Below are 25,767 nucleotides of genomic sequence, written 5' to 3' on the forward strand. Positions count from 1 at the left end.
AAAGTAGCATATCGAAATCCCAAAGAGATAGGTGTGGGGTTTGAGAGTAGGATTAGATTCTGTAGCATAGCACATGTCATTTCCTATAATAAGAAGAAACAATTAGCATTGGCTCAACGTGAAAAAAGGAGATACGGTGTATATATTGGAATATTAATAATCCAACTCCATACACAACAAATATATGACCATGCCATGCCTGTTCAACCTCTGAATTCTCGCCTTCTTCTTCCTTCATCGTCTTCGTCTTCGTCTTCTTCATCCTCCATAGGTTTCTCTCATTTCAATAATTAACTAATCAATTGATCATATGTAATGCAGATATAATTGGTATTAATATTACCATGCAATCGACAAGTATTCAAATAATCCAATATCCTTGGTGTGATCCTCCTCCAGCCACAGCCACCCTCCGCCTGCAAGAACACCTCGCGCGGTCATGATGCCCGACTATCAGCCCACCGACATGTCCGGCGATAAGCCCGACGGGCCCACGAGGTTCCGGGCAGAGGCGCAGAAGGATGGGAAAATGGACCGCCGGATGTCAATTCTGGGCAGCAATAACAACAAATCGATGCTGCTGCGGAGCCAAACGCAGGACTTCGATCACAACCGGTGGCTGTTCGAGAGCAAAGGGAAATACGGCATCGGGAACGCCTTCTGGCAAGAAGACAATGGCGCTGGGTTCGATCGGGACACGGGGATGAGCATGCAAGATTTTATGGACAAGCCATGGAAGCCACTCACCAGGAAAGTTACTGTTCCGCCAGCTATCCTCAGCCCATACAGGTGCTTTTAATTAATTGATCAATCAATTGATTGATTATTGATCCAAAAAAACAATATATACATATATATATATGTGTGTATGTAGAGTTCTGATCGTGCTCCGAATGGTGGCACTGACCTTGTTCCTGTCATGGCGGGTGCAAAACCCTAACTACGACGCCATGTGGCTGTGGGGGCTTTCCATCGTGTGCGAGATATGGTTTGCCTTCTCATGGCTACTCGACATTCTGCCTAAGTTAAACCCTATCAATCGGGCAGCCGACTTAGGGGCACTCAAGGATAAGTTCGAGACCCCCTCGCCTACCAACCCCGAGGGCCGATCAGATCTTCCCGGCGTCGATGTCTTCATCTCCACAGCTGATCCTGAGAAGGAGCCTCCTTTGGTCACGGCCAACACCATTTTGTCCATCCTCGGAGTCGAGTACCCTGTCGAGAAGTTGAGCATATACATCTCCGACGACGGTGGCGCCATCCTCACCTTCGAGGCCATGGCTGAGGCTGTCAAATTCGCCGAGGTAATGCCATGCATGGCTATTATATACTATGTTAGTAACTTTTTTCAATTGAATGAAAATATGTTGGTAGGAAGCGGATCCTCTCTCTTGACTAGATTAAATTAGAATAATTCTAATTTGATCCGATCAACACAGTATCCAATACGAGCTTATTCAGAAATAAATTTATTGGTGTCACAGTATATAAAGTTATAATAATAATAATAATAATAACAATAATAGTAATATGAAATTAGTTTTGTATATTTATATTTTAAAATATAAATTAATTATTTATTTGGATTAAAGATTAATTATTTTGATATTGATGAAATTTTAAATATTAAGGGCGTATTTGTTTTGTAAGATAATTTGACTGAATATTTTTTTAATGTAGATTACTTGGAGGAATTATGTAAAAAATATAAAAATAATAAACGTACTTGATATATGAAAACCAGAAAAAAATAGGAAGAACATATTTCTAAAATTTAAACGGTTCATCTAAAATTTTTGGATAAAGATAAATTTTAAATTTTAAGTGGTGGCACTCTAATTTTTTTTTAGTAATTGCCCAATTATTAAATTATATTAAATTATTAAAATTCTTTTTGGTGATATAATAATAACTGATGGCATGTGACATCGTGAGATACAATGTAGATCTGCCCCTATCCACGATCATGCATGCATGTATGTAGTGCATGTATGTGGGTATGATTTCCTTATTATCTATCTATCTCGCAGTATTGGGTGCCCTTTTGCCGGAAGCACGACATCGAGCCGAGGAATCCCGACAGTTATTTCAGCCAGAAAACAGATCCAACCAAGAACAAGAAACGCCCGGATTTCGTCAAGGATCGGAGGTGGATCAAGCGGGAGTACGATGAGTTCAAGGTGAGGATCAACGGCCTGCCGGAGGTTATCCGAAAACGGTGCCAAATGCACAACAACAAGGAAGAAGCACAAGAACGAAAGGCGGCCATGGAGAAGAACAACGGCGTCCTCCCTCCGGATCACGAAAGCCAAGTTGTCAAAGCGACGTGGATGGCCGACAGCACCCACTGGCCAGGAACATGGTTCGAGCCTTCCCCCGATCATGCCAAGGGCGACCACGCCGGAATATTGCAGATAATGAGCAAAGTTCCGAGTCATGACCCTGTGATGGGAGGCCCCAACGAAGGAGCAATCGACTTCACCGGCATTGACACTAGGCTACCGATGTTTGCCTATGTGTCGAGAGAGAAACGTAAGGCCTACGATCATAACAAGAAAGCCGGAGCCATGAATGCACTGGTGAGGGCATCTGCTATTCTCTCCAACGGTCCGTTTATCCTCAACTTGGACTGTGATCACTATGTTTATAACTCTATGGCCATCCGAGAAGGGATGTGCTACATGATGGATCGGGGAGGCGACCGCATTTGCTACATACAGTTCCCTCAAAGATTCGAGGGCATCGATCCATCCGACAGATATGCAAATCATAACACAGTCTTCTTTGATGGCAATATGAGAGCCCTGGATGGTCTTCAGGGACCTGTTTATGTCGGAACCGGTTGCATGTTCCGGCGATACGCTTTGTATGGATTTCCTCCTCCAAGGGCGCGCGAGTATTCGGGCTTGTTTGGACAGAATAAGACTAATGTTAGGACTCAGCAGCAGGGAAAGGCAAAGGATGAGCCTCTAGACCATAACCATCCCGACTTGGATATGCCCAAGAAATTTGGAAATTCAACCATGTTCGCTGATTCCATTGCCGTTGCAGAGTTTCAAGGGCGTCCGTTGGCTGATCATATTTCTGTCAAGAATGGTCGGCCTCCCGGCGCTCTGCTCATCCCTCGACAACCCCTGGATGCTCCTACAGCTGCCGAGGCCATTGCTGTCATTTCCTGTTGGTAAGACATTTAGAAGTAGATGTTTCTAAGTAGACATTTTTTTGATATTATTTTACTAACAACAGGTACGAGGAGAAGACAGAATGGGGGGACAGAGTAGGATGGATCTACGGGTCGGTGACGGAGGACGTGGTGACGGGCTACCGGATGCACAACCGCGGATGGCGGAGCGTGTACTGCATAACGAAGCGCGACGCATTCCGGGGATCGGCGCCGATCAACCTGACCGACCGGCTCCACCAGGTCCTCCGGTGGGCCACCGGATCTGTGGAGATCTTCTTCTCCCAGAACAACGCCTTTCTGGCGACGCGCCGCCTCAAGTTCCTCCAGCGCGTGGCCTACTTGAACGTGGGCATCTACCCCTTCACCTCCATCTTCCTGGTGGTCTACTGCTTCCTCCCGGCGCTCTCCCTCTTCTCCGGCCAGTTCATCGTCCAGTCCCTCGACATTGCCTTCCTCAGCTACCTTCTCATCATCACCACCCTCCTCATCTTCATCTCCCTCCTGGAAGTTAAATGGTCGGGAATCGGGCTGGAGGAGTGGTGGCGGAACGAGCAGTTCTGGGTGATCGGCGGCACCAGCGCCCACCTGGTCGCCGTTATCCAAGGCCTCCTGAAAATCTTCGCCGGGATCGAGATATCCTTCACGCTGACGTCCAAATCTGCGGCGGAGGAAGACGAGGACCAGTTCGCGGAGCTTTACGAGGTGAAGTGGACGGGGCTGTTCCTGGTTCCGCTGCTGATCATCATCACGAACCTGATCGCGCTGGTGATCGCCTCCGCCCGAACCATCTACAGCGTGATCCCGCAGTGGAACAAGCTCCTCGGCGGCGCCTTCTTCAGCTTCTGGGTGCTGTCGCATATGTATCCGTTCGCCAAGGGCCTCATGGGCCGCCGAGGGAGACTGCCCACCATTATATATGTCTGGGCGGGGCTGCTCTCCATTACAGTATCCCTCTTGTGGATTATCATCAGCCCTCCGCAGGGAGTTGTTTCTGATCCTGAATCCACCCAGTTCTCCATTTGATGAGATGTATTAGTCATATTCTCTCTGTGTGTAAAGTAATGTATATATATCATATATTTGTTATGTTGTGTATTGCTTTTGTGTAAGAATTAAGACTGTGAGATGCAGTCAGTCTGTGGTTGTATATTTTGAGGATAGTGGAATATATTTACGACTGTACTCAACAAGCTAGTGTTACTACTAGTGTCATGTTTGTCATGCATTCTTTTTGCCTATCTTTTTTTGTAAAATTATTTATAATCTATTTGATATTTGAAAAGCTTGTAACATTATTTTTGTGATATAAAAATTGCATGAATTTTTTATATTTTAAAAAATATTGTATATAAAATCCAGAAAAATTGCATTAAAGTTTTTTGTATTTTCAAAAATATTGTAGAAAAACTTTTAAAGGAAATTTTGTATAATATTTTTTAAAATATAAAAAAGTTTCACACAATTTCTAGGGTTTTTTGAATAATTGTCCTTGTCAATAATAATTTTGAAAAATAGACCTTAAAATAATTATGAAAACTACTTAATTTTGATAGATTGAGAAGTTCTGAATCGAGGAGTTCTCAGAACTCCTTCATTGTAAAATTAAGGAGTTCCAAGAACTCGTTATTTATTTTAATAAGAATTTAAATAAAAAAATTCTACCCTAAATTCCTCATTTTCGCTTTTTTTTTTACCAACTAAGCGATCTCGCAATTCTTTCTTTTTCACTCACAACTCCGTTGCTACCTCACCCCCGCCGTCGACCACCGTGCTCAGCCATCGATAGCCGCGCATCCAAGCCTAGTCCGAACACGGTCGTTGCTCCAAAAATTTCTGCAACTCCACCGCCATAGACGTAAGGCGTCGATCCCCTTCTTCCTCTCCATTTCTTCTTCCTTTCATTCCTGAAGTTTTTGAGGTTATTTCTTTGATTTTGATTAATTTTGTGTTAGGGTTACAGTTTCTGCACTGTTGGTGTCATTTGGTTTTTAAATATGGTGATGGGTGGGCATGCAGGGTTAAAAAGATACATATCTTTGTTTGTATTTTATATGCATTTTAATCGATTAATTCATTATGTATTTTGCTATATTATTTCAACTTTTACGGAAGATTTAAAATTCTAACATTGTAGAATTAGTTTTGTAATATTATTCGAGTGCGCCTTGTTGGTAATATTCAATAATTGCTTTTAGTAGTTTTGCAGTTTCAAAGATAGTTGTGACAAAATTATTTATTGTCAAGTCTAATGTAAAAAATGAGCTTCTTTTGAACTCAAATAACCATGAATTAGTGAGTTTCAAATCTTAGAGCCCTTAGCTTAATAATTTTTGGGTTTAGGTTCTTCAGGGATGGTTTCAATATTCTTCATTTTATGACTTTTCATTCTTCTCTAAGTTGTCTCCTTTTCTTAGAATGTTGCTAATATTTTTCCTGTCATGCATGCACTCATCCCTTTTATAAATTGGTGGCTGGAAGATAATGCTAGCAGATTAATTTTTTCTATTTAATATTTGAAATTTTTTGTGTAATATCATCGTGCTAAAATATGTGGTTGGTATTGAGAACTACCATATATTGTATCTAGTTGAACTTGTTTGGGAATCTACAGTTAGATTCTCCTGCATCAAAGGCTCTCGACTTGCTATATAAATATTATGCTCTTTATAAGGATAATAAATTTATATATTGTTATTATTTCATTTCATTTTTATTATTTTCAGATTATGTTTCATATGGAAATGGATTGTCCGACCCTACTAACGACCAATTGGTTCATCTTCAATCGACACATCGTTCTGAACGTATTTGGAATGGTGAGTTTATTGATCATAAGTTTAGCCTTATTTGTCCCTAAACATATTGGACTAGTATATCTTCATTATTTCATCCTAGGGTTTTTGAAATATTGCATTGAATTGAATATTATGGGGTATATAAAGTTGGACATGTTAAGCATGATACTAGTCTTCTTACAATATTAGTTGAGCGTTGGCGTCCTGAAACAGACACTTTTCACTTTACATTTGGTTTACATTAGAGGATGTTGCTATGATATATCAATTACCCATTGATGGTAAACTCGTTATTACTGCTGCCACGTCTTGGAAAACTAGAGAATAAGCTTTTGCCCTATGTATAGAGTTGTTACACTTGCCTTTTACACTGGAATACTTGAAACATGCACCTTGGATTTTGCATTCTACTTTATATAATCATTCGAAAAATTTTCAAATTGATAATGATAGTCCTAAAGAAGTAGTAGAGTGTTGGATTCGTTGGTTTATGCGACTTATGATTATGGGTAGCATACTTCCCTCTTCAGATGGTACTAAGGTTAAACTAAGTTACTTATCATATATACGGACACTTGACCTCTCTGAGTAGTTAATAAAACACTTATCTTGCATTCTTATATCATAATCTTTGTTCGGTTGTTATTGGACAAGATACAAGGAAGCTTTGTCGCCCACTCACATTATTACATGTATAATATGTTAAAATGAAAATATGTTATGACTATATGTTTAAATATATTTTTATAACATGTTAAGTATTTTATTCACGATATACTTTTTATTTCAGGTTTGGGCATGGTCTAGAGTATACATATACACTACAAAAAAAATCACAAATTGAGATGGAATTATTCCGTCACAACTGCATATTTTTCCATTGAAAATTCATTTTGTGATGGATTTTAAATCCAAATGAAAATTGTCGCAAATAAATGGTTGTAATTCCCAAAGGACCAAGCCGGGTTCCGTTGCAGAAAATTGAAATGGAACCAGCAATGCAAATTCCGTCGCAACATTGAAATTGAAGCAACAATGAAAATTCCATTGCAACATTGCAATGAAATCAATCTATTGCAAATTTCATTGCAACATTGAAATAGAAGTAGCAATGGAAATTCCGTCGCAACATTGCAATAAAATTAATCTATTGCAAATTTTGTCGCAACATTGAAATGGAAACAACAAAATGGAAATTCCATCACAAAGTTACAAAATAATATATTTGTTGCTAATTTTGTCACAACATTTAGAGTACATTCCAAGAGAATAATTTTGTTTCTAATTTCGTTGCAAAATTCATATTCAATTATTTTGATTTTTTTTGTCCGTTTTTCCAACAATCTATATAGCTAATATTAATTGAAATATAAGTGAGTCTAATGAACCACATATATTATAATATGAACAAAATATATTTAGTATTAGCACTTTCATTACCAAATATCAAACAAATGTAAAAGTTAACAAATATCATATAAAAATACGTAAAGTCGTAACTAACAAATTGGTAAAGCTAAAACATCACGATAGCGGAGCACTACCACCATCTGAATCCGGATAGCGATTTGTGAATGGGTGGTGCTCCCATAAGTCGTAGTTGCTCCATGATGGTCAAATTTAGATCGTATATGGCTCGTTGTTGGTTCTCTACATTTGTAACGCATTGTTGCATAAGTTTCCATTAAGGAAATCCCTTCTTAAGCTCTTTCCTCACCTAACCTAGCTCGCACTCCATCTTCGTCAATCGTGTCTCAAGGATGGATGTGCCCGGAGTACAACCATCACAGATCGAGGATGGCGGTCAATTAGAGACAATCTCAGCTAATGATCATAGTCCATAAATGTGATTCCTTTTATCTAATGGTACTACAGTAAGAAACATATCATTATATGGCGTATTGCCTTGTTGAGTGAGTTGTTCTACAACAACATTTACCTCATCCTAGAAGTATTTCATTTAATACCATATTAGTTTTTCAAACAAAATAACCAAGCAAACACACCTAAAATAGATACACATTTTTTTAAAAAAGAAATAACCAGACACTCAAGTAATAAAAAACAACTAATTATAATTTATTTACTCGGTATTATGTTTCATTTAGACCTAACCATCCAACTTAACCCACCATCAAACTAGGGATAAATATATCTCAACATTCATAATAATAGTACCAAACAAAAACCTAAGTCATCACCAACCAAATACACTTAAAATAGATGCATATTCATTTACAAAAATGACCAGCTACTAAACTAATAAAATCCAGCTAATAAAAATAGTTTATTTACTCGATATCATATTTCACTTAGGTCTAACCATCCAACTTAACCCACTAATCAACCTAAAGACAAACATATCCCAACATTCATAATAACAACTTCCAACAAAAACCTAAGTCATCACTAACGAAACACAGCTAAAATAGATGCATATGCATTTAAAAAAATGACCAGCTACTCAAATAATAAAATTCAGCTAATAACAATAATTTATTTACTCGGTATCATATTTCACTTAAGCCTAAGCATCCAACTTAACTCACTAATCAACTTAAGGATAAACATATCCCAACATTCATAATAATAACACCCAACAACTTATAACTATTTAGCTTGCTTAGAAAGCATCCAATTTCATCTGCAAATAAATTTGTATAAATTTGCTTTGAAGATGGAAAACTAAATAAATCTTGTGCAAGTTTGAGAACCTAAAGCCTAAAGCTAATCACTACTTTTCATATCATGAAAGGAAACTAAATTGATTAACACCAAAGATATATAATTCATATTATTTTTTACTGTTATAAGAGAGAAACCAATCCCTGGGTGATTAATGAAACTAAGCACAAATAATAAAAGTGAATAGTACATGGTATATGTATCAATATATTTGTTCATAAGAACATAGAATATGCTAATAAAACACTTGACTACTGCGTAGTGAAGAGAGCAATTAGAAATTCCATGATACATGCCAAATTTATAACTAGTGCAAGAAGAAACTCTGCAATAAGTCAAAAAAATATGTATAAATAAAACGAACAGAACTTACAGGGTATCTACTTCCGTTGACCGACTGCAAAAAGAAAAAATAACAACGTCAAAGTCATTAGTAAGTTCCAGGTAGAACCAACTCGAGAGTTAAAACCTCTTAAATTAATTACCGATACTATCAAAAGTTTTATAGGAGAATCCGGAAAACCTTTCAAACTAGCAGTGAAAAGCAAAAACTAGATTCAAGTTCAAGTGAAACCAAATTTTCAAAAAATAACACACGAACAAATAAAAACCAAATCAAATTAATGAGAGCAACAACAAGGGAGAAAAAAGGTTGTAAGTCGCACCTCATGTTATACATACGCATTTTCGAAGAAGCGAACAACTCTAAAATTGAAATTGAAGCAGGACAATATTGCCGGAGGCAGCTGAACCACGGAAGAAGGCGATGCTGGGGGTGGTTGAATCAGTAAAACAACAGCTTAGGCGGCTCTTGGTAGTGGAATCGAAGGCAAAATCGGCGAGGGTGAAGTTGAGTAGAGTGAAGTTGGATAAAATTTTATATATTATTATTATTATTGGTTTTAATAATAATGGTTATGTATGAAAAATGGTTATATTGTATGCATATATGTAAAAATATATATATAATAATAATATTAATAAAATTTTAGGATATAACATAATAATAATAATAATACAATTTTACGATGAGAGTAAAATTGTGAAGAATTGTTTTTATTGCGACGGAATGTATATGAGTTGTATAATCCATTACGAAATTGCAACGGATTTTTTTATTCGTCAACTAAAGTGCGACATAATGCATATCAGATGTACAATCCATTGCAAAATCTATTACTAAATTGTGATGGAATGTATATCAGTTGTACAATCCATAGCAATATTGTAACAGACTTTTTTATTCTTCGTAGAAATGTATAAAACTAAATTGCGATGAAATATATATGTTGTACAATCCATTGCAATATTGGAACGAATTTTTTATTCGCCGTATAAAAATTTGAAATTTTGATATAATTATATATCTTTCGACGGAATATATTATTTTTACAAACATCCTAATTTTGTCACTAAATTGCGACGGAATACATTCTTTTGCAAATTTTGTCACTAAATTGCGATGTAATATATTCCCTTGTTAATTCTGTCACTAAATTGCGATGGAATATATTCCCTTGTGAATTCTGTCACAAACTTGCAACTGCTTAAATCTGTCGCAATTTTATGTTGAAAGAATGATTAATTACAACGGACTTCATTTACCCTTACAATTTTCATCCAAACGTTGAAATTGAATGCAGACTCTTGCAAAATTCCATCTCAACTTACAACGTTTTTTGTAGTGATGCTAGCTCCTCGAATTAAATATGTTAAATATATTGATCTTAACCCTCAGATACTTCATAATGGTCTAGTACTACCGATGGCTCCTTATGGAGCTAAGTATGTAAATTATTTATATTTTATTAGTATATTCATTATATTGAAATTTTATAATATGTAGTTCTTAATATAATGTATAATATCCATTTGTTTTGTAGATGGATTTGTGGTAAACATGAATTTACATTAACCGTGCATAATTGTGTATATTCTATTCGGGATATTCTTGATCATGAAGGAGATGGACAAGTACTTTTATTAATAGTGCAAACTTTTTTGTGGTATAATCATTTTAATCAATTTATTTATGTAATGTTGTATTTATTTTTCATACAGTTTAATTGGCAACCTTATGAACCTAACTTGTACAATTCCTTACCGCATTCTTGTCCTCCAACCTTGTTTCGGTACAAAGGACCTTCACTTTACGAGCGTTGCGTCGAGCATCTTCACTTAGATAGGGTACTTCGGCAGTTAGGTTTACTTCAGCATAATCCGGATAATCCATTGATACTGGAGAATAGGAACCCACATAGTCCTTCACGAGGCTTAGATGCTAGAAATTGGTTGCAAATTTATCAAATATATATTCAAATGTGGTATGAGCCTAACTTGTTGATCGGTGATCAAACTTGCATGACACGCCGTATACTCCAGAATATCTTTAGTGGTATAGAACTCATTCCAAAAGATTTATTTATAATCCTGAATTGCGTTCATGAATTGGCTATCCACTTGGGCTACCATCTTACAATTATTTTGTGGTAAAGTTGTTCTTTATTTAATGCAATATAATTATTGCATTTTGAAGAAATTATAATTTTTTATTGTGTAGGTTAATCAATTGAGGCATTGCACAGAGATTGTAGACATTGGTCTAGTCCAAAACATTATTGATGTTTCATAAGATCGAACAAATTGGACATTTGAGTCATATGAAACTACATTCATAAATGATGATCAAGTCCACCTAAGTCGGGATCCTTATATTCACAATGATTCTATTCATGCATATGAGATTGGTGAAGGTAGTGACGTGCACGAAAGCAGTAGTACACCTCATGAAGGTAATATGGCTAATTTTGATCATTCACAACCATCACCATTTTGGAATATCACCCTGTGCAATCTCAAGGATGTGTACTTGATAACTCACTTATTGAATATAATATTTTTGAATCTCCATGTGCTCAAATTCAACGAGTACTTCGTAGAAGCACTCGTGAAAGGCACCTGCCAAATTATGGTACTGGAGGCCACAAAGGACATTGATATAAATGCAAATATTTTTGCCTGTCTGTGTGTCCTGATTGTAGGTGAATGTAGATAGGCCTATATATTTGTTTAATGTAGTTGGATATTATATTTATAGTTGGAATGCTGTTTAATGTAGTTGGATATTATATTTGACATATTGTATTGTTATTATCACGAATCTTGTTTGTATAAGTAATTTTTTTACTGATTTTATTATGAATTATCTTGTTGGATTATATATTTAAAATTATATATGTATTTGAAACGAGATATCTAAGATCTTGTATGAGATTAACTCAATAGTTACGACTCAATGATGCTTCCTTGGTTGCTTCTGATTGTGCTAGTTGGCTCGCACATATTTGGCCCCGATCCATTTCATTTCAAATGCGTGTAATGCGATCACGACTTCTTCTTTTAATCCTATGTTGTTTTGGATTGTGTAGCAATTTAAATGAAGCTGATTCCCAAAATGACTCATCAGGATGTACATGAAATTGAACAATATATATATATATGTTTAACCATGAATCAATTGAGGAATAGTCACACACATATCGTTTTCCATTTAAATGGAACATACAACACACCACGAACACATATGAACATGGTACCCCATCTAATGCCCATCAACCACAAGAGAATAACACTTTTTAATCAAAACAACATGCTCTTTTGATACCTGACCAACATTATCAAGTGTAAATACCTTTGCCTCATATTCATCTTCATTTACCATCACTACCATATGTTTTTGGCTTTTTTGCTCTGACTCAAGATAGTTTGTGCATGTCCATAGAGACCATTTATAAACAAAGTCTTGCTTATCTCGAGCATCATGAAGTCGTTTAATATAAAAAAGCAACAACTCGATCATATGTCAATTGTACAAGAGCAGTGATAGGTAGTCGCTGAGCCCCTTTCAATACCCCATTGATGCATTCAAACAAATTGGTTATTAATATACCATGTCGCCACCCTTCATCGTAGACAAGTGTCCATTTACTCTTCTCAATTTTCATAAGCCAATTATAAGTTGCCGGTTTCAAAAGTTGGATTGCCGTTAATGTTTCGTTAATCTATAACGGATCAATAGATGTCCATGCCCTCCAACACATATCTTTCAATCTTACATCTTTAATTTTTTGGTTGAAGTTAAAACATATATGCTGAAGGCATATCGAGGTCGAGCATGAGGTGGGTGAAATGCAGGAATACGATTAACTGCATTCGTGATTCCAACATGTCTATCTGAAATTAGACATGTACGATTTCTATCCTGCACAATATACCTGCATACACAATAATAAAATAAATATCATTACTAGAATTTTCAAAGTATATATAATGTACAACTTAATAAATATCTGTTTACTAGTGGGAGAAACCACATCCAAGATTCAGTACTATCTACATCAACAATGGAAAATGCTAATGGCAACACATGATGGTTGGCATCTATAGTAGCAGCAATCAACATAATATGCTTGTATTTTGCATATAAATGAGTCCCATCCACACTAATCACATTCCGACAATGACGGTATGCCTCAATACAAGGTCCGAATGCTCAAAACACATATCCTAATGTGTATTTCTCTTTATGTGCTGCTTCTACATGAGCTCACTCAACAATTGTATTCAATATATACTTTTGAAGTGTCTTCATATAAGCTGGAAGTTTTTGTAACTCTCTCATGTCCCGTAAACATGTTCAATTGCACATTTTAATCCATGTCATGTCTTTGAATAAAATATATCAAAACCATATTATATTTTTACTGCTTTTTTAACATTTGCTAGCTTGTATGCCGGATTTCTACTAACAAATCCCTTCAACAAATCTGCTATCATGTTAACATCCAAGTTGCTACGCTCCAACGACGCATCATCCGGAATACACGTGTGATCAGGCATCACTGTGATAAGTTGCCAACAGTCCAAGTGTGTCTTATATGATTTAGTTACACCCCACCTACAAAATTTTTTTCCATAATGCTTACACTTTACCTAAAAAACTGTACGGGTGCTCTGTCACTGTATGTTTTCTCCCGGCCACTTGCACCGAGTAATCCTTTATAGCCATCTGCATTTTCTTTTTATCATTGAATGTCATCCCATAAATCAGAACAACATTATTTTTTTTTGTGTACACATTTCATTTGCAACTAGGAGTATCGTATGTATCTTGTAGAAACTTCTCATGAGCCAAATTCTGAAAAAATTTCAGTCGAGGGATGTTCAATCTCATCCCTTGAAAGTGGTATGGTACGTGTTTCGTGATATCTCAATGAGCCTAGATTTGGCCATTCTGCAACACCATCATTTTCTCTGTTATCATTTTTTACCCTGCTATTTCATCATATGATTTTGACAGTGATTTTGGCTCACTACATTCATCTTGACCGATTCCCTCACAATCAACATCTAATATTAGTAAATAATCACTTGTTGGATCATATATTTTTTTGTAATCCACACTAGGGGCATCAACAATTGCATTTTCAGAATTACTTTAGAATTTAACAAATATTTCCAAACACTTGTAATCATTGGTTGAATTCAAGAAATGCTCGAGATTAACCGCAGTGATGGTAATTAACCTTGATTGCTGAATACTCTGGCCATGTGTTCCAACTGTATGACATTTTTCAAAATAATAGAATACTCACGTTGATATTTTCCGGTCACATAATAAATAATACCTTATAAATCTTCAAATGTACTATTACGTCCAATAAAAGTCATATATTTGGGATCACAGTCATATTCTATTATACCAAAATTGCGAATAATATTCTCATCTCATATAATAAAATATCAATATTGCTATTGACACCGGACATCTGTTCAAAACATAATAATAATAATAATAATAAAATATTAAGGCTACATTCATAAACAAACACATAAAATTATTTAAAAATAAAACAAAATTATAAAATTCATATTAAAATTATCAATATCAAAATAAATAAATATAAAATAATATAATACAAATATAAACATATCACATATAATCCGTATAAATATATGTAATTTTTTCTAACATTTTACAAAACTAACAAAATATTCTAAATCAATCGAAAATTTTATTTTAATAATACATATAATTTACATAATAAATATAATAAATATTCTAGAAGATAAATAAAAAGAAAAAGAAAAAGAAAATTAAAATTTACCGAGCAAGATGAAGTTGTCGAGAGTGAATGTTTATCGTGTGAATTTTTATGGTATGATGAATGAATAGAAATAATGAGTTTATTGAAATCCTTAAATTGCTATGAAATTCTCGTTACCAAAAATGAGTTTTCAGAATTCTTTAATTTTACAACCAACCAGATACAAGAACTTCTCAATTTATCAAAATTAAGTAGTTTTCTGAACTACTTTGAGATTAATTTTTAGAAAATATTTTTGATTTAGGACATTATTTTAAAAATCCTCAATTTCTAGACCTTAGAAAGAATGATACAAACTTTTATTTGTTATGTATTGAATTATCTTTTTCAAAATTGGTATCTAAAACCTGATAAACGAAGAGTAGTGTTGGAATGAAAATAAATAAAGATGAAGAAAAGAAACAAATTCATTTCTCTCAAGAAAGTCTTGGTTAATTTCAGATACTATTAAAGCATCCGCAATGCTAGTGTCAATGCCGAGGAAAATACCAAGTTCAACAAGTCAAATTACTAATTTTATTTAAAAATTTTTTGTAAAATATCTCATTGCAGATAGTCAATGAGATGTCCATTTTTTTTACTTATTTTATTATAATAATATTGGTATCTATATTTTTGTTATTTGGGTAAATTATGTAACATACTTATTTTTTAATAAAAATACACAAAATAAATCGTATTTTATTTATTGGGTGAATTTTTTTTATGTTAAATTAAAATATACACAATATACATTTTTTTTTTAAATATAATGTTCGATTGTAAATATTGACCTAATTATACTTAGTTTTATACAAATAAAAGAGAAAATATATTAAATGAGTGTGTTCTTTTACTCAAAATAAACCAACATATTTCTCCAAAAAAATTAACACACTTATTATTTTTAAATTATATACACAATTCTATATAATTCATATTAAAATTTTCTTCAAAACCAAAATATAAAACAAAAACACATATTTCTTTAATAAAAAAAATAAAATAGTTAATTAATCAATCTTTGGTTTTTGAATTTCCTTAAAATCAGATAGTCTGTCTCTAACAAATTATAAAATAAAACCACTACAAAAAAAAATATCAATTTTGTAACGAGATTTTTTGTTCTTAAATCCACTTTTTCCGTTACTAATGATATTAGAGACGGAATTAGGGATGAAATTACGTTAGCTACGTGAACTTTAGGAACGGAATTCCGTTACAAATATATTATTTTTTTGTAATGAACATTAATCGGTTATTATTTATTTCATTAAAAAGAAAGACTATCTAATATATTTCATCTATTTTATTTATATAAAACTTACATAATTATGTTAATTTGTATTTACAATCAAACGTTAAACTTTGAAAAAAGGTGATATTTTCTGCCTATTTTAATTTAACATTAAGAAGTTTCAAGTATAAATACAATACCGGCCAACTGTTTTCTTCATTTTATTAAAACATAAGAAAGTTTTATATAATTTACCATTTTATTTTTATATTATATAGAATTTAATTCCCTAAAAAATGATATATGTTTTAAAATTTTAAATTAAAAAAAAATTGATATAAAGATAAATATATATATGTATGTATATATATATTTTATTGAGTTAGAATAAATAAAAAAACTTGACGTAGAAGATATAGAATATGATGTGAAGATGTAAACATACTCTTGATTTAATTTTGTTTTTGTTAGAGTATGTGCAATAGTATAAGGAATAAAGTCTTTATATGCATTCTTGCTTAGTGTGGGCTATTATGATCTTTTGTCCAAGTCTATTTTTTATTGACCTATTGGGCCCCAATGGACTTATTAGGTAGCCCGGAGCCTGATGGCTTGTATTGTGGTGGGCCGATGGTGTAACACCCCGAAATGCAAGTGTGTTACATGCCAATGTTATAACAATAACGTGAATTGATACGCCATGCTGTGATACTAAGACTTCACAAATGATATGCCAATCATCGACCCAAGGGCCCTATTACGAAATCTATAAGAGAAAAATATAATAACATCAGCAACACTACCTGAGTATGAAAATAAATACGTAAACATAAAGCACAATCAACCGTAACCAAAAAGTAATCGCACTACTCATGACTATTCATCTCATCTTAGCACATAACAATTTACAAATATAACATAATCAATACTAGAACCATAGCCCGATCCTGGCTAAACGATAATCAATGCCACATAGATAGTCCACTCCGGCTAAACGATAATCAATGCTACATCGATAGTCCAGTTCAGACTAAACGATAATAAATACTACAATAATCACATAAAGCACATAAACGCATGAGCCCATTACTAGGGCGCTTCTGTCCTCACTCATGTGCAACCTGGGAAACTTCCTAGGGCATCACCCATCCTCAAATTACTCTAGAATAAACACGTTTAACTCTATAGTTCTTTTAGTAAGGCTTTCGAAAAGGAATGTGCACATTGTTGATATGAGTAGTCTATTCAATCTCGGATTGCCTAGCACCGGCCTAACTCCCGGAGTATTGCAACATCCACGTTGCACCTCAGCACACCTTGGGAAACTCTTTAGTGGGTCACCTATTCTGAAATTACTCTAGAATAAGCACGCTTAATTTAAGAGTTCTTTCAGTAAGACTCTTTAAAAGGAATGTGCACATTGTTGACATGAGTAATATATTTAATCTATTTAATTACTATTCAATCTCGATGGCCTGGCACAGGCTTATCCAAGGAAGTTGTCCTAGCACCGTTCCAACTCTGGGAATATTACATCCTCCCCCACTTTACAATGCAACGTTCACGTTGCACCCCCAAGGATTGTCAATTGATAGGCCCCTCAACAGTCATTCAACAATTGTGGGTAGTCGCAGGTCAGCTCTGATGTTAATTTTGACACTCTGGCCCGCAAGTCACGCAAAGCCTAGCGTGTCGGGATCATAGACTGGTCTCACACGTCTACGCGAATGCTTCTAGCACGCTTCTGTCCTCACTCACGTGTAGTCTGAAAACTTCCTAGGGTGTCACCCATTGTTGACATGAGTAATCTATTCTATAAGAATAGGCACGTTTAAATCTATAGTTCTTTCGGTAAGGCTTTCGAAAAGGAATGTGCACATTGTTGACATGAGTAGTCTATTCTATCCATTTAATTACTATCCAATCTCGGATTTCCTAGCACCGACACATCTAATTAAGTTGGCCTAGCACCAGCCAATCTCCGAGAGTATTACATCATCCTCTACTCTAGAATGCAACGTCCACGTTACACCCCTAAGTATTGTCAACTGATAGGCCACTAAACAGTCAGGTCAATGATTTTGGGCTGTCGTAGGTCATCTCTGAAACCAATTGCGCCTCTATCCTCACTCACGCGCACCTTGGAAAACTTTTTAGGGTCAACAACAGTTATTAGCGCGCTTCTATCTTCACTCATGCGCAACTTGGAAAACGTTTTAGGGGGTTACCCATTCTCAAATTACTCTAGAATAAGCACGTTTAATTCTAGAGTTCTTTTAGTAAGGCTCCCGAAAAGGAATGTGCACATTTTTAACATGAGTAGTCTATTTAATCCATTTAATTATTATTCAATCTCAGATGGGCTGGCACGAGCTTATCCACGGACGTTGATCTAGCACCGGTCCAACTCTGGGAGTATTACATCCTCCCCTAGTTTAGAATGCAACGTCCACGTTACACCCCCAAGTATCATCAACTGATAGGCCCCTCAACAGTCAGGTCAATGATTATAGGTTGTCGTAAGTCAACTATGATACCGTTTGTGACACCCCGGCCTGCAAGCCACACAAAGTCGGGCGTGTCGAGATCATAGACTGGCTCCACAGGTCCACACGAGTCATTCCAACGCTCTTTTGCCCACACTCACGCGCACCCTGGGAAACTTCCTAAGGAGTCATCCATCCTCAATTTACTCTAGAATAAGCACCTTTAACTCTATAGTTCTTTCAGTAAGGCTTCCGAAAATGAATGTGCACATTGTTGACATGAGTAGTCTATTCAATCTATTTAATTACTCTTCAATATAGGATTGCCTGGCACCGGCTCATCCAAGGAAGTTGGCTTAACACGATCCCAACTCTTGGAGTATTTCATCCTCCCTTACGTTAGAATGCAACATCCACGTTGCACCCCCAAGGATCATCAATTGATAGGCTGCTCAAAAGTTAGGTCAATGATTGTCGTCTGTCGCAGGTCAGCTACCGATTTTGACAGTCCGGCCTGCAAGCCGGGCATGTCAGGATCATAGATTGGCCCCAAAAGTGCGTACGAGTTCTTCTAATATATTTGTGTCCTCACTCATGCGCATGCTCGGAAATTTCCATGGGGTAACCCTTCTTCAAATTACTCTAGAATAAGCATGCTTAATCATAGACTTCTTTCATTAAGGCTTCCGAAAAGGAATTCGCAAATTTTTTACATAAGTAGTTTATTCAATCTATTTAATTATTATTCTATCTCCTGATGGCCTACCACTACTTCATCCACGGAAGTTAGCTTAAAACCGGCCCAACTCCGGAAGTATTACATCCTCCCTCACTTTAGAATGCAACATCCATATTGCACCCCCAAGGATTGTCGACTGATATACCTCTCTAAAGTCAGATCAATAATTGTGAACTGTCGTAGTTCGGCTCTGATACCAACTGTGACGCCCCTGCGCGCAAGCCAGGTAAAGTCGAGCGTATCGGGATCATAGACTGGCCCCAAAAGTCAACACAAGTCCTTCTGGCGTGCTTCTGTCCTCATTCACGCGCATCCTGGGAAAATTTGTAGGGGTCACGCGTCCTCAAATTACTCTAGAGTTCTTTCAGTAAGGTTCCCAAAAAGAAATGTGCACATTGTTGCCATGAGTAGTCTATTCAATCTATTTAATTACTATTGAATCTTGGATGGCCTGGCACCAGCTCATCCATGGAAGTTGGCCTAGTACCGCCCCAACTCCGGGAGTATTACATCCTCCCCCACTTTATAATACAATGTCCACATTGCACCCCCAAGGATCGTCAACTGATAGGCCCCTTAACAGTGAGGTCAATAATTGTGGACTGTCGTATGTCGACTCTCATACCAATTGTGACACCCCGGCCCACAACTAACACAAAGTCTGGCGTTTCGGGATCAAAGATTGGTCCTACAGGTCCTTATGAGTCTTTTTAGCGTTTTTCTGTCCTCACTCACGTTTAATTCTAGAGTTCTTTCAGTAATGCTTTCGAAAAAGAATGTGCAAATTGTTAACATGAGTAGTTTATTCAACCTATTTAATTTCTATTCTATCTCGGATGGCCTGCCATTGGCTTATCCATGAAAGTTGGCCTAGCACCGGCCCAACTCCAGAGGTATTACATCCTCCCCCACTTTAGAGTGCAACGTCCACGTTGCAACCACAAGGATCGTCAAATGATAGACCCCTCAATAGACAGGTCAACAATTGTGAATTGTCGCACGTCAACTCTGATATCAACTGTGACACCCTGACCCATAAGCTACGCAAAGTCAGGCGTATCATGATCATAGACTGGACCCAAAGGTCAACAAGAGTCATTCCAACGCAGTTCCGTCCTCACTCACCTGCACTCTGGGAAACATCCTAGGGGTCACGGATCCTCAAATTACTCTAGAATAAGTACGCTTAACTCTAGAATTCTTTCAGTAAGGATTCCGAAAAGGAATGTGTACATTGTTGACATGAGTAGTCTATTTAATCCATTTAACTACTATTCAATCTCGGATGGCATGGTACCGGCTCATCCACGGAAGTTGGCCTACCATAGGCCCAACTTCGAGAGTATTACATCTTCCCCCACTTTAGAATGCAACATCCACATTGCACCCCCAAGAATCGTCAACTAATAGACCCTTCAACAGTCAGGTCAACGATTGTGTGTTGTTGTAGGTTGGCTGTGATACAAACTGTGACATCCCAACCCGCAAACCACACAAAGCCGAGGGTATCGGGATCATAGACTGGCCCCAGAGGTCAATATGAGTCCTTCCAGCACACTTCTGTTGTAACACCCCGGCCCGCAAGCCATGCAAAGACGAGCGTGTCGGGATTGTAGAGTGGCCCCACAGGTCAACATGTGTCCTTCCATCACGTTTTTGTCCTCATACGTGTTCGAGCGTGTTCTTGTCCACAGATATGCGCACCATGGGAGACTTCCCATAAGGTTACTCATCCTCAAATTACTCTACATCAAGCAAATTTAACTCTATAGTTCTTTCTGTAAGGCTTTCGATAAGAAATGTGCATATTATTGACATAAGTATTCTATTCAATCTATTTAATCTATATTCAACCTCGGATGGCCTGGTACAGGCTTATCCACGGAAGTTGGCCTAGCACCAGCACAACTCCGGGTGTATTACATTTGTCCTCACTCACGCGCACCCTATGAAACTTCTTACGGGGTCACCCATCCTCAAATTACTCTATAGTAAGCACGCTTAATTCAAGAGTTTTTTTCTCTAAGGCTCCCGAAAAGGAATGTGCACATTGTCAACATGAGTAGTTTATTCAATCCATTTAATTACATTTCAATCTCGGATGGCCTGACACCGGCTCATTCACGGAAGTTGGCATAGCACCGGCTTAACTTTGGGAGTATTACAAATTTCTAGAATAAGATAGAATTTATATAAGACAAGACAAATAACACTACTCTAAAAATAGCATTTTGACACGAAAGAAACCACGCCAAAATATTTCCAAATTTAGTTAATTGGAACGGTTCTGGGAACGGCATCTTTCCGATACAAAATCTTGGTTACTATCAAATTGGTAGCAGAAGTTGGCACCGCTAAAAAGTTATCTCACTGATTTTGTCGCCGTACAAAATAGAAATAAAATATTGGCACTGAAAGTAGCGCCAACAAAAAATTTAAAGAGCAAAAAGTTATTGCCGAATTCAACACCTACTTTTAGGTTTTTCCTTTAGCATTGAAGTTAGTGACAATATAAAATAAAAAATAAAAAATTGGCACTGAAATCGTGCTAATATAAAAAATAATAATAAAAAAGACAAAGCCATGGCACCAAATTCGGTGCCAACAGTATAAATATAAAATAAAAAACATATTGCTGACTTTGGTATTGTAATACGTACTCTTGAAATTCAACGCTAAAATTCCAGATTCAAAATAGTATTATGAAACTAACAGGCACAATATTTTCATAGCCTTTTATACGAAGAGGCTTCTCTTACCTCTATTTCGTTTGAATCAAACAACTTGCAGAAATCGCTCACCCACGTAGCATGACAATAAGTACATTTAATAATAGTAATGGTGATATATAGATCACTCTAAATTTATACCTATCAATGTCATTCATTGTGAAATACAAATACAAAAATAGAATTGAAAAGTTCCAACATCTCTTATTTTCTAGCATAGATACAACTACCTGCAAATAATTCTTGTTTCTACCACTAATAGCTTACTCACGTTTCCGCACACAAAAAGATCAAGTGAGACTATGTTTTGGAAATGGATCAAATGAGACGCAAAAGATTATTAACAAAATAAATAAATAAATAAATGATGTATTATAATATGCACAAATTATAGAACTCACACTTTGCATATATTGCAATATAAATTGTAACATTGTAAAAACTAGTTAAGCTTAAAAGCCTGGTGTTGTTGGGATGCAAAAAATAATAGACATTGAGTTGAAGTGCTTTGTATGATCCTAAATAAAATAAAATTGTCTGCATTAGTTTCAATGTCATAATCTGAAAACAGAAGTGCAATATAAAGCTTCATTTACCATCCTCAAGTGCTCCATTTGCATCTCCCATTGCCAATCCTGTAAAAGACTTTGATGAAAAAAAAATGTTATATGACATTCAAGGTGCATGAAACTATATGAAAATATGATAATATAATGTTAATATCCGTACAAGGACCCATGTACCGACAAGAATTTTAGCACCTGATGCAAGAGATTTCACAATAGCCCATCCATAACACCCATTCTCCTAAGCTACATCGTCAATAGATGCTCTCCTCCCAATAGCCAAAACAAAATGCAACATTAATGTATTATTAACACAATCAAAATTTAAGACAACTAAGCCTTATGTAAGGAGCCATATGTCTAACTACAAAAATACGCTTTCATGTAGAAAATGAACAAGCCAAACATGAATGTTATAGGATAGAGAAAAGCTATACTTTATAATGAATAGAAATCAACAAAAAACTATTTATGAAGACTATGGGTAAGAAGTGGTGATTTAGAAAGTTAAGTACCTTCTCGAAGAGATCCACAATGTCCCAATTCTCTTCAAAATCTACTTTGTCGACTCAACTCTAATTAACTCGTATAACCTACATTAAAAAATATGACTTCTATAGAATTCATATCATTTCAATTTGGAAAGAGATATCTCAATATATCATGTACATCGTGCATCCCATAGCAAATGGCATAGAGTCAAGTACTTGTCAAATATTGTTAGATGCAAAGAATCGTATGGCAATAAGATTCAAAAGAAAATAAAAGTGCAGGTACATCAGAACTCTTTTCTAAGGGGCATATAAGATGCTTATTTTTCTAGTTGACTATAAATAGAAGTTGATTAAAATATTGGTGGAACCTCACATTGGCATAATTTAAGCAAAACTGTACAAAACAATTTTTGAGGAGGCAAACCAAAATAAATTATAGACACTTGTGCATCATATTCCAAACCAATGAAAAATTTAACTTATATTTACCTCTTGTGATTCAAACCCATAAATGTAGAAGAATAGTGCCATAAGAGCTTCACCAAATTCGGGTGATTCAGCACTCCCAAAGACTAGACTTCCGCAAACCATTGGTTATAGCCGTCTGAAAAATAGCAATAATTTCACGTTTGGATTCTATTTGATTTAATTCATTGTACTCAATTACATGACCAACAAAAGAGATGAAATAGAAATAGAAATTGAGTAATATGAAGCATACCTACACCCCATGTGTTGTGGAAAATTCAGGAAAAAAAAAAAGACAAATAAGAATACAAGAATTTAGTTATCCAGTTCGATTAAAATAATCTATATCTGGGGGCATTGCCAAGCCAAAAATTTTACTATAGAATATGTAGAGCACATGTTAAAGTGAGATTACATGCATATTTATAGCCTAAGCCTATGCCAATAATATCCAAATCATATCTCTAAATCTATGATATAATATCCAAATAATGTCCCTAGGTTTTAGGATTTAATCAGGCTTCATATCCCATCAATCTCCTATTGAAGATTGATTGCATCTTTCACTTTAATATTTTACTTCATCGGCAATGACAACACCAAGTCTCATTATTCACCCATCGAGGCGAATAAAGATTGAACACAACTCAAATTCATCTAAGGTCACCACCTTAGGTTGTCTTTAAAAATTACTCATAAATCGGTCCACTATTCCCACTGCATGCATGTGCTTTCCACTTTCTAAAAGTATTAAAAGCATCATATTTACACTTAAAGAAATATACGCATACTTTCCTTGTAGCATCGTCAATTAACGTGATGTAGTATTGTGAGCCTGCAAGGGATGATACAAGAGTTGGTCACAAATCTGTATGGGCCAACTCCAACTTATTGTTTTTTAGGTCTCTCTCACCATTTGAGAATGACACATTTCTTTTCTTCACAAAAAACCAATCCTCGCGTACTTCAATATCGACGGACTTCAGACATGACAATCTTCCCTTTGAAATGAACTCCCTCATCCTCTTTTCACTCATGTGTCCGAGACGAGAATACCATAAATTTGCATCCTTATTTATGGTCATGGAACTGATTCTGTCTCTTATGTTGTTCATTATGTACAGAGTGTCATCTTTTCTCCGTTAAGCCACCACAATGAATTTATTGGTTACCTTTCATGACTTAGTTTAAAAAACTGTCAAGTAAGCTACCTCTTCCAATTGTCCCACAGAAATCCGATTCCATTTCAAACTTGGGACATTCCTTACGTCATTTGGTCTCCACTCCCCTCCGTTCAATGTTCTTATTCAGACCATCCCCCTACCTATAATTTTCATTGGCTCATAATCTGCAAGATAGACAACATCAAAATTACCTACTGTATAGGATTCCATAATTCTCAAATCACTGCATTAGTGGAATGATGCTCCTGAGTTCAAAATCCATGACTCAATTGAACTGTTGACGCTCAGAATTAGCGCATTAGATATATTTTCTGTTGCGTTTGTCGAACCTTGATTATTCTTTGGCGCCCAGTACTATCATTTCAAGTTCCTCTTTTTTTTTTGCAGTTCCAACATACCACCTGAATTGCATCTTTCTTCTCCTTGTTTTTTAACTTCGACTTTGACCATTCTTGTTCTTGAGCTTTTCCTTTTGCCTCATATCTACCCCTATTTTCAGCACTAAGGGCAGGTCCAAATCCAACTTTAGTACTCTTTACTAAATTTCCCCAGATCTCCTCGCTCACGATTAGATCTCTTACTGTATCAAACTTCATATTCTTCTTCCCCGAAAAAGCCGCACTCAAAGCTATTACTACTGAATCCCAACTATTTGGCAAATATGATAGCAGGATTACGACTTTGATCTCTAATCAAAATCAAGATTCACCGACTGCAATTATGCAGTGATTAGGTTGAATTCTTTCAGATGCACAACAATATAAGTCCCTTCAACCATCCTTAGGTTGAATAATTTTCGCATCATGTAAACCTTGTCTGGAGAACACGATTATTCGTACATATTGACATGATTCTTAAAATCTCCAGTGTCGATTCTGCCTGACCGTGTGTAATGAGACATTCTCTAAAAGGTTAGTAGAACCGCACTAATCATTTTTTTGTCGATCTTCTTGTATTCGGCTTCATCCATGTCTTCGGGTTTCTTCTTCAACGCTGCCTATAGATTTTTACCGCACAATTAATCTTCTATATAAATCTTCCAGAAACCGAAGTT

At 35.9% G+C, this 25,767-nt stretch overlaps 1 protein-coding gene across 1 annotated transcript; it reads left to right on the top strand.

The window, feature by feature from the left end:
- Positions 1–439: 439 nt before the first annotated feature.
- LOC127249066 (cellulose synthase-like protein D1) lies at positions 440–4,207 on the top strand. The gene is made up of 4 exons (XM_051271658.1): positions 440–789; positions 875–1,304; positions 2,031–3,181; positions 3,247–4,207. Exons 1-4 carry the CDS (start codon positions 440–442, stop codon positions 4,205–4,207), a joined length of 2,892 nt encoding a protein of 963 aa, XP_051127615.1.
- The last annotated feature ends 21,560 nt before the right edge of the window (positions 4,208–25,767 follow it).

This window comes from Andrographis paniculata, unplaced genomic scaffold, assembly GCF_009805555.1.
Source record: "Andrographis paniculata isolate CXL003 unplaced genomic scaffold, ASM980555v1 Contig35END, whole genome shotgun sequence".
NCBI lineage: Eukaryota > Viridiplantae > Streptophyta > Magnoliopsida > Lamiales > Acanthaceae > Andrographis > Andrographis paniculata.

Excerpts from the sequence above, each read along its gene's own strand:
- LOC127249066 (XM_051271658.1), top strand. The coding sequence starts at position 440 with ATGATGCCCGACTATCAGCCCACCGACATGTCCGGCGATAAGCCCGAC. Across the intron at positions 1,305-2,030 it reads AGGCTGTCAAATTCGCCGAG|TATTGGGTGCCCTTTTGCCG; the intron begins GTAATGCCATGC and ends TCTATCTCGCAG. Across the intron at positions 3,182-3,246 it reads ATTGCTGTCATTTCCTGTTG|GTACGAGGAGAAGACAGAAT; the intron begins GTAAGACATTTA and ends TACTAACAACAG.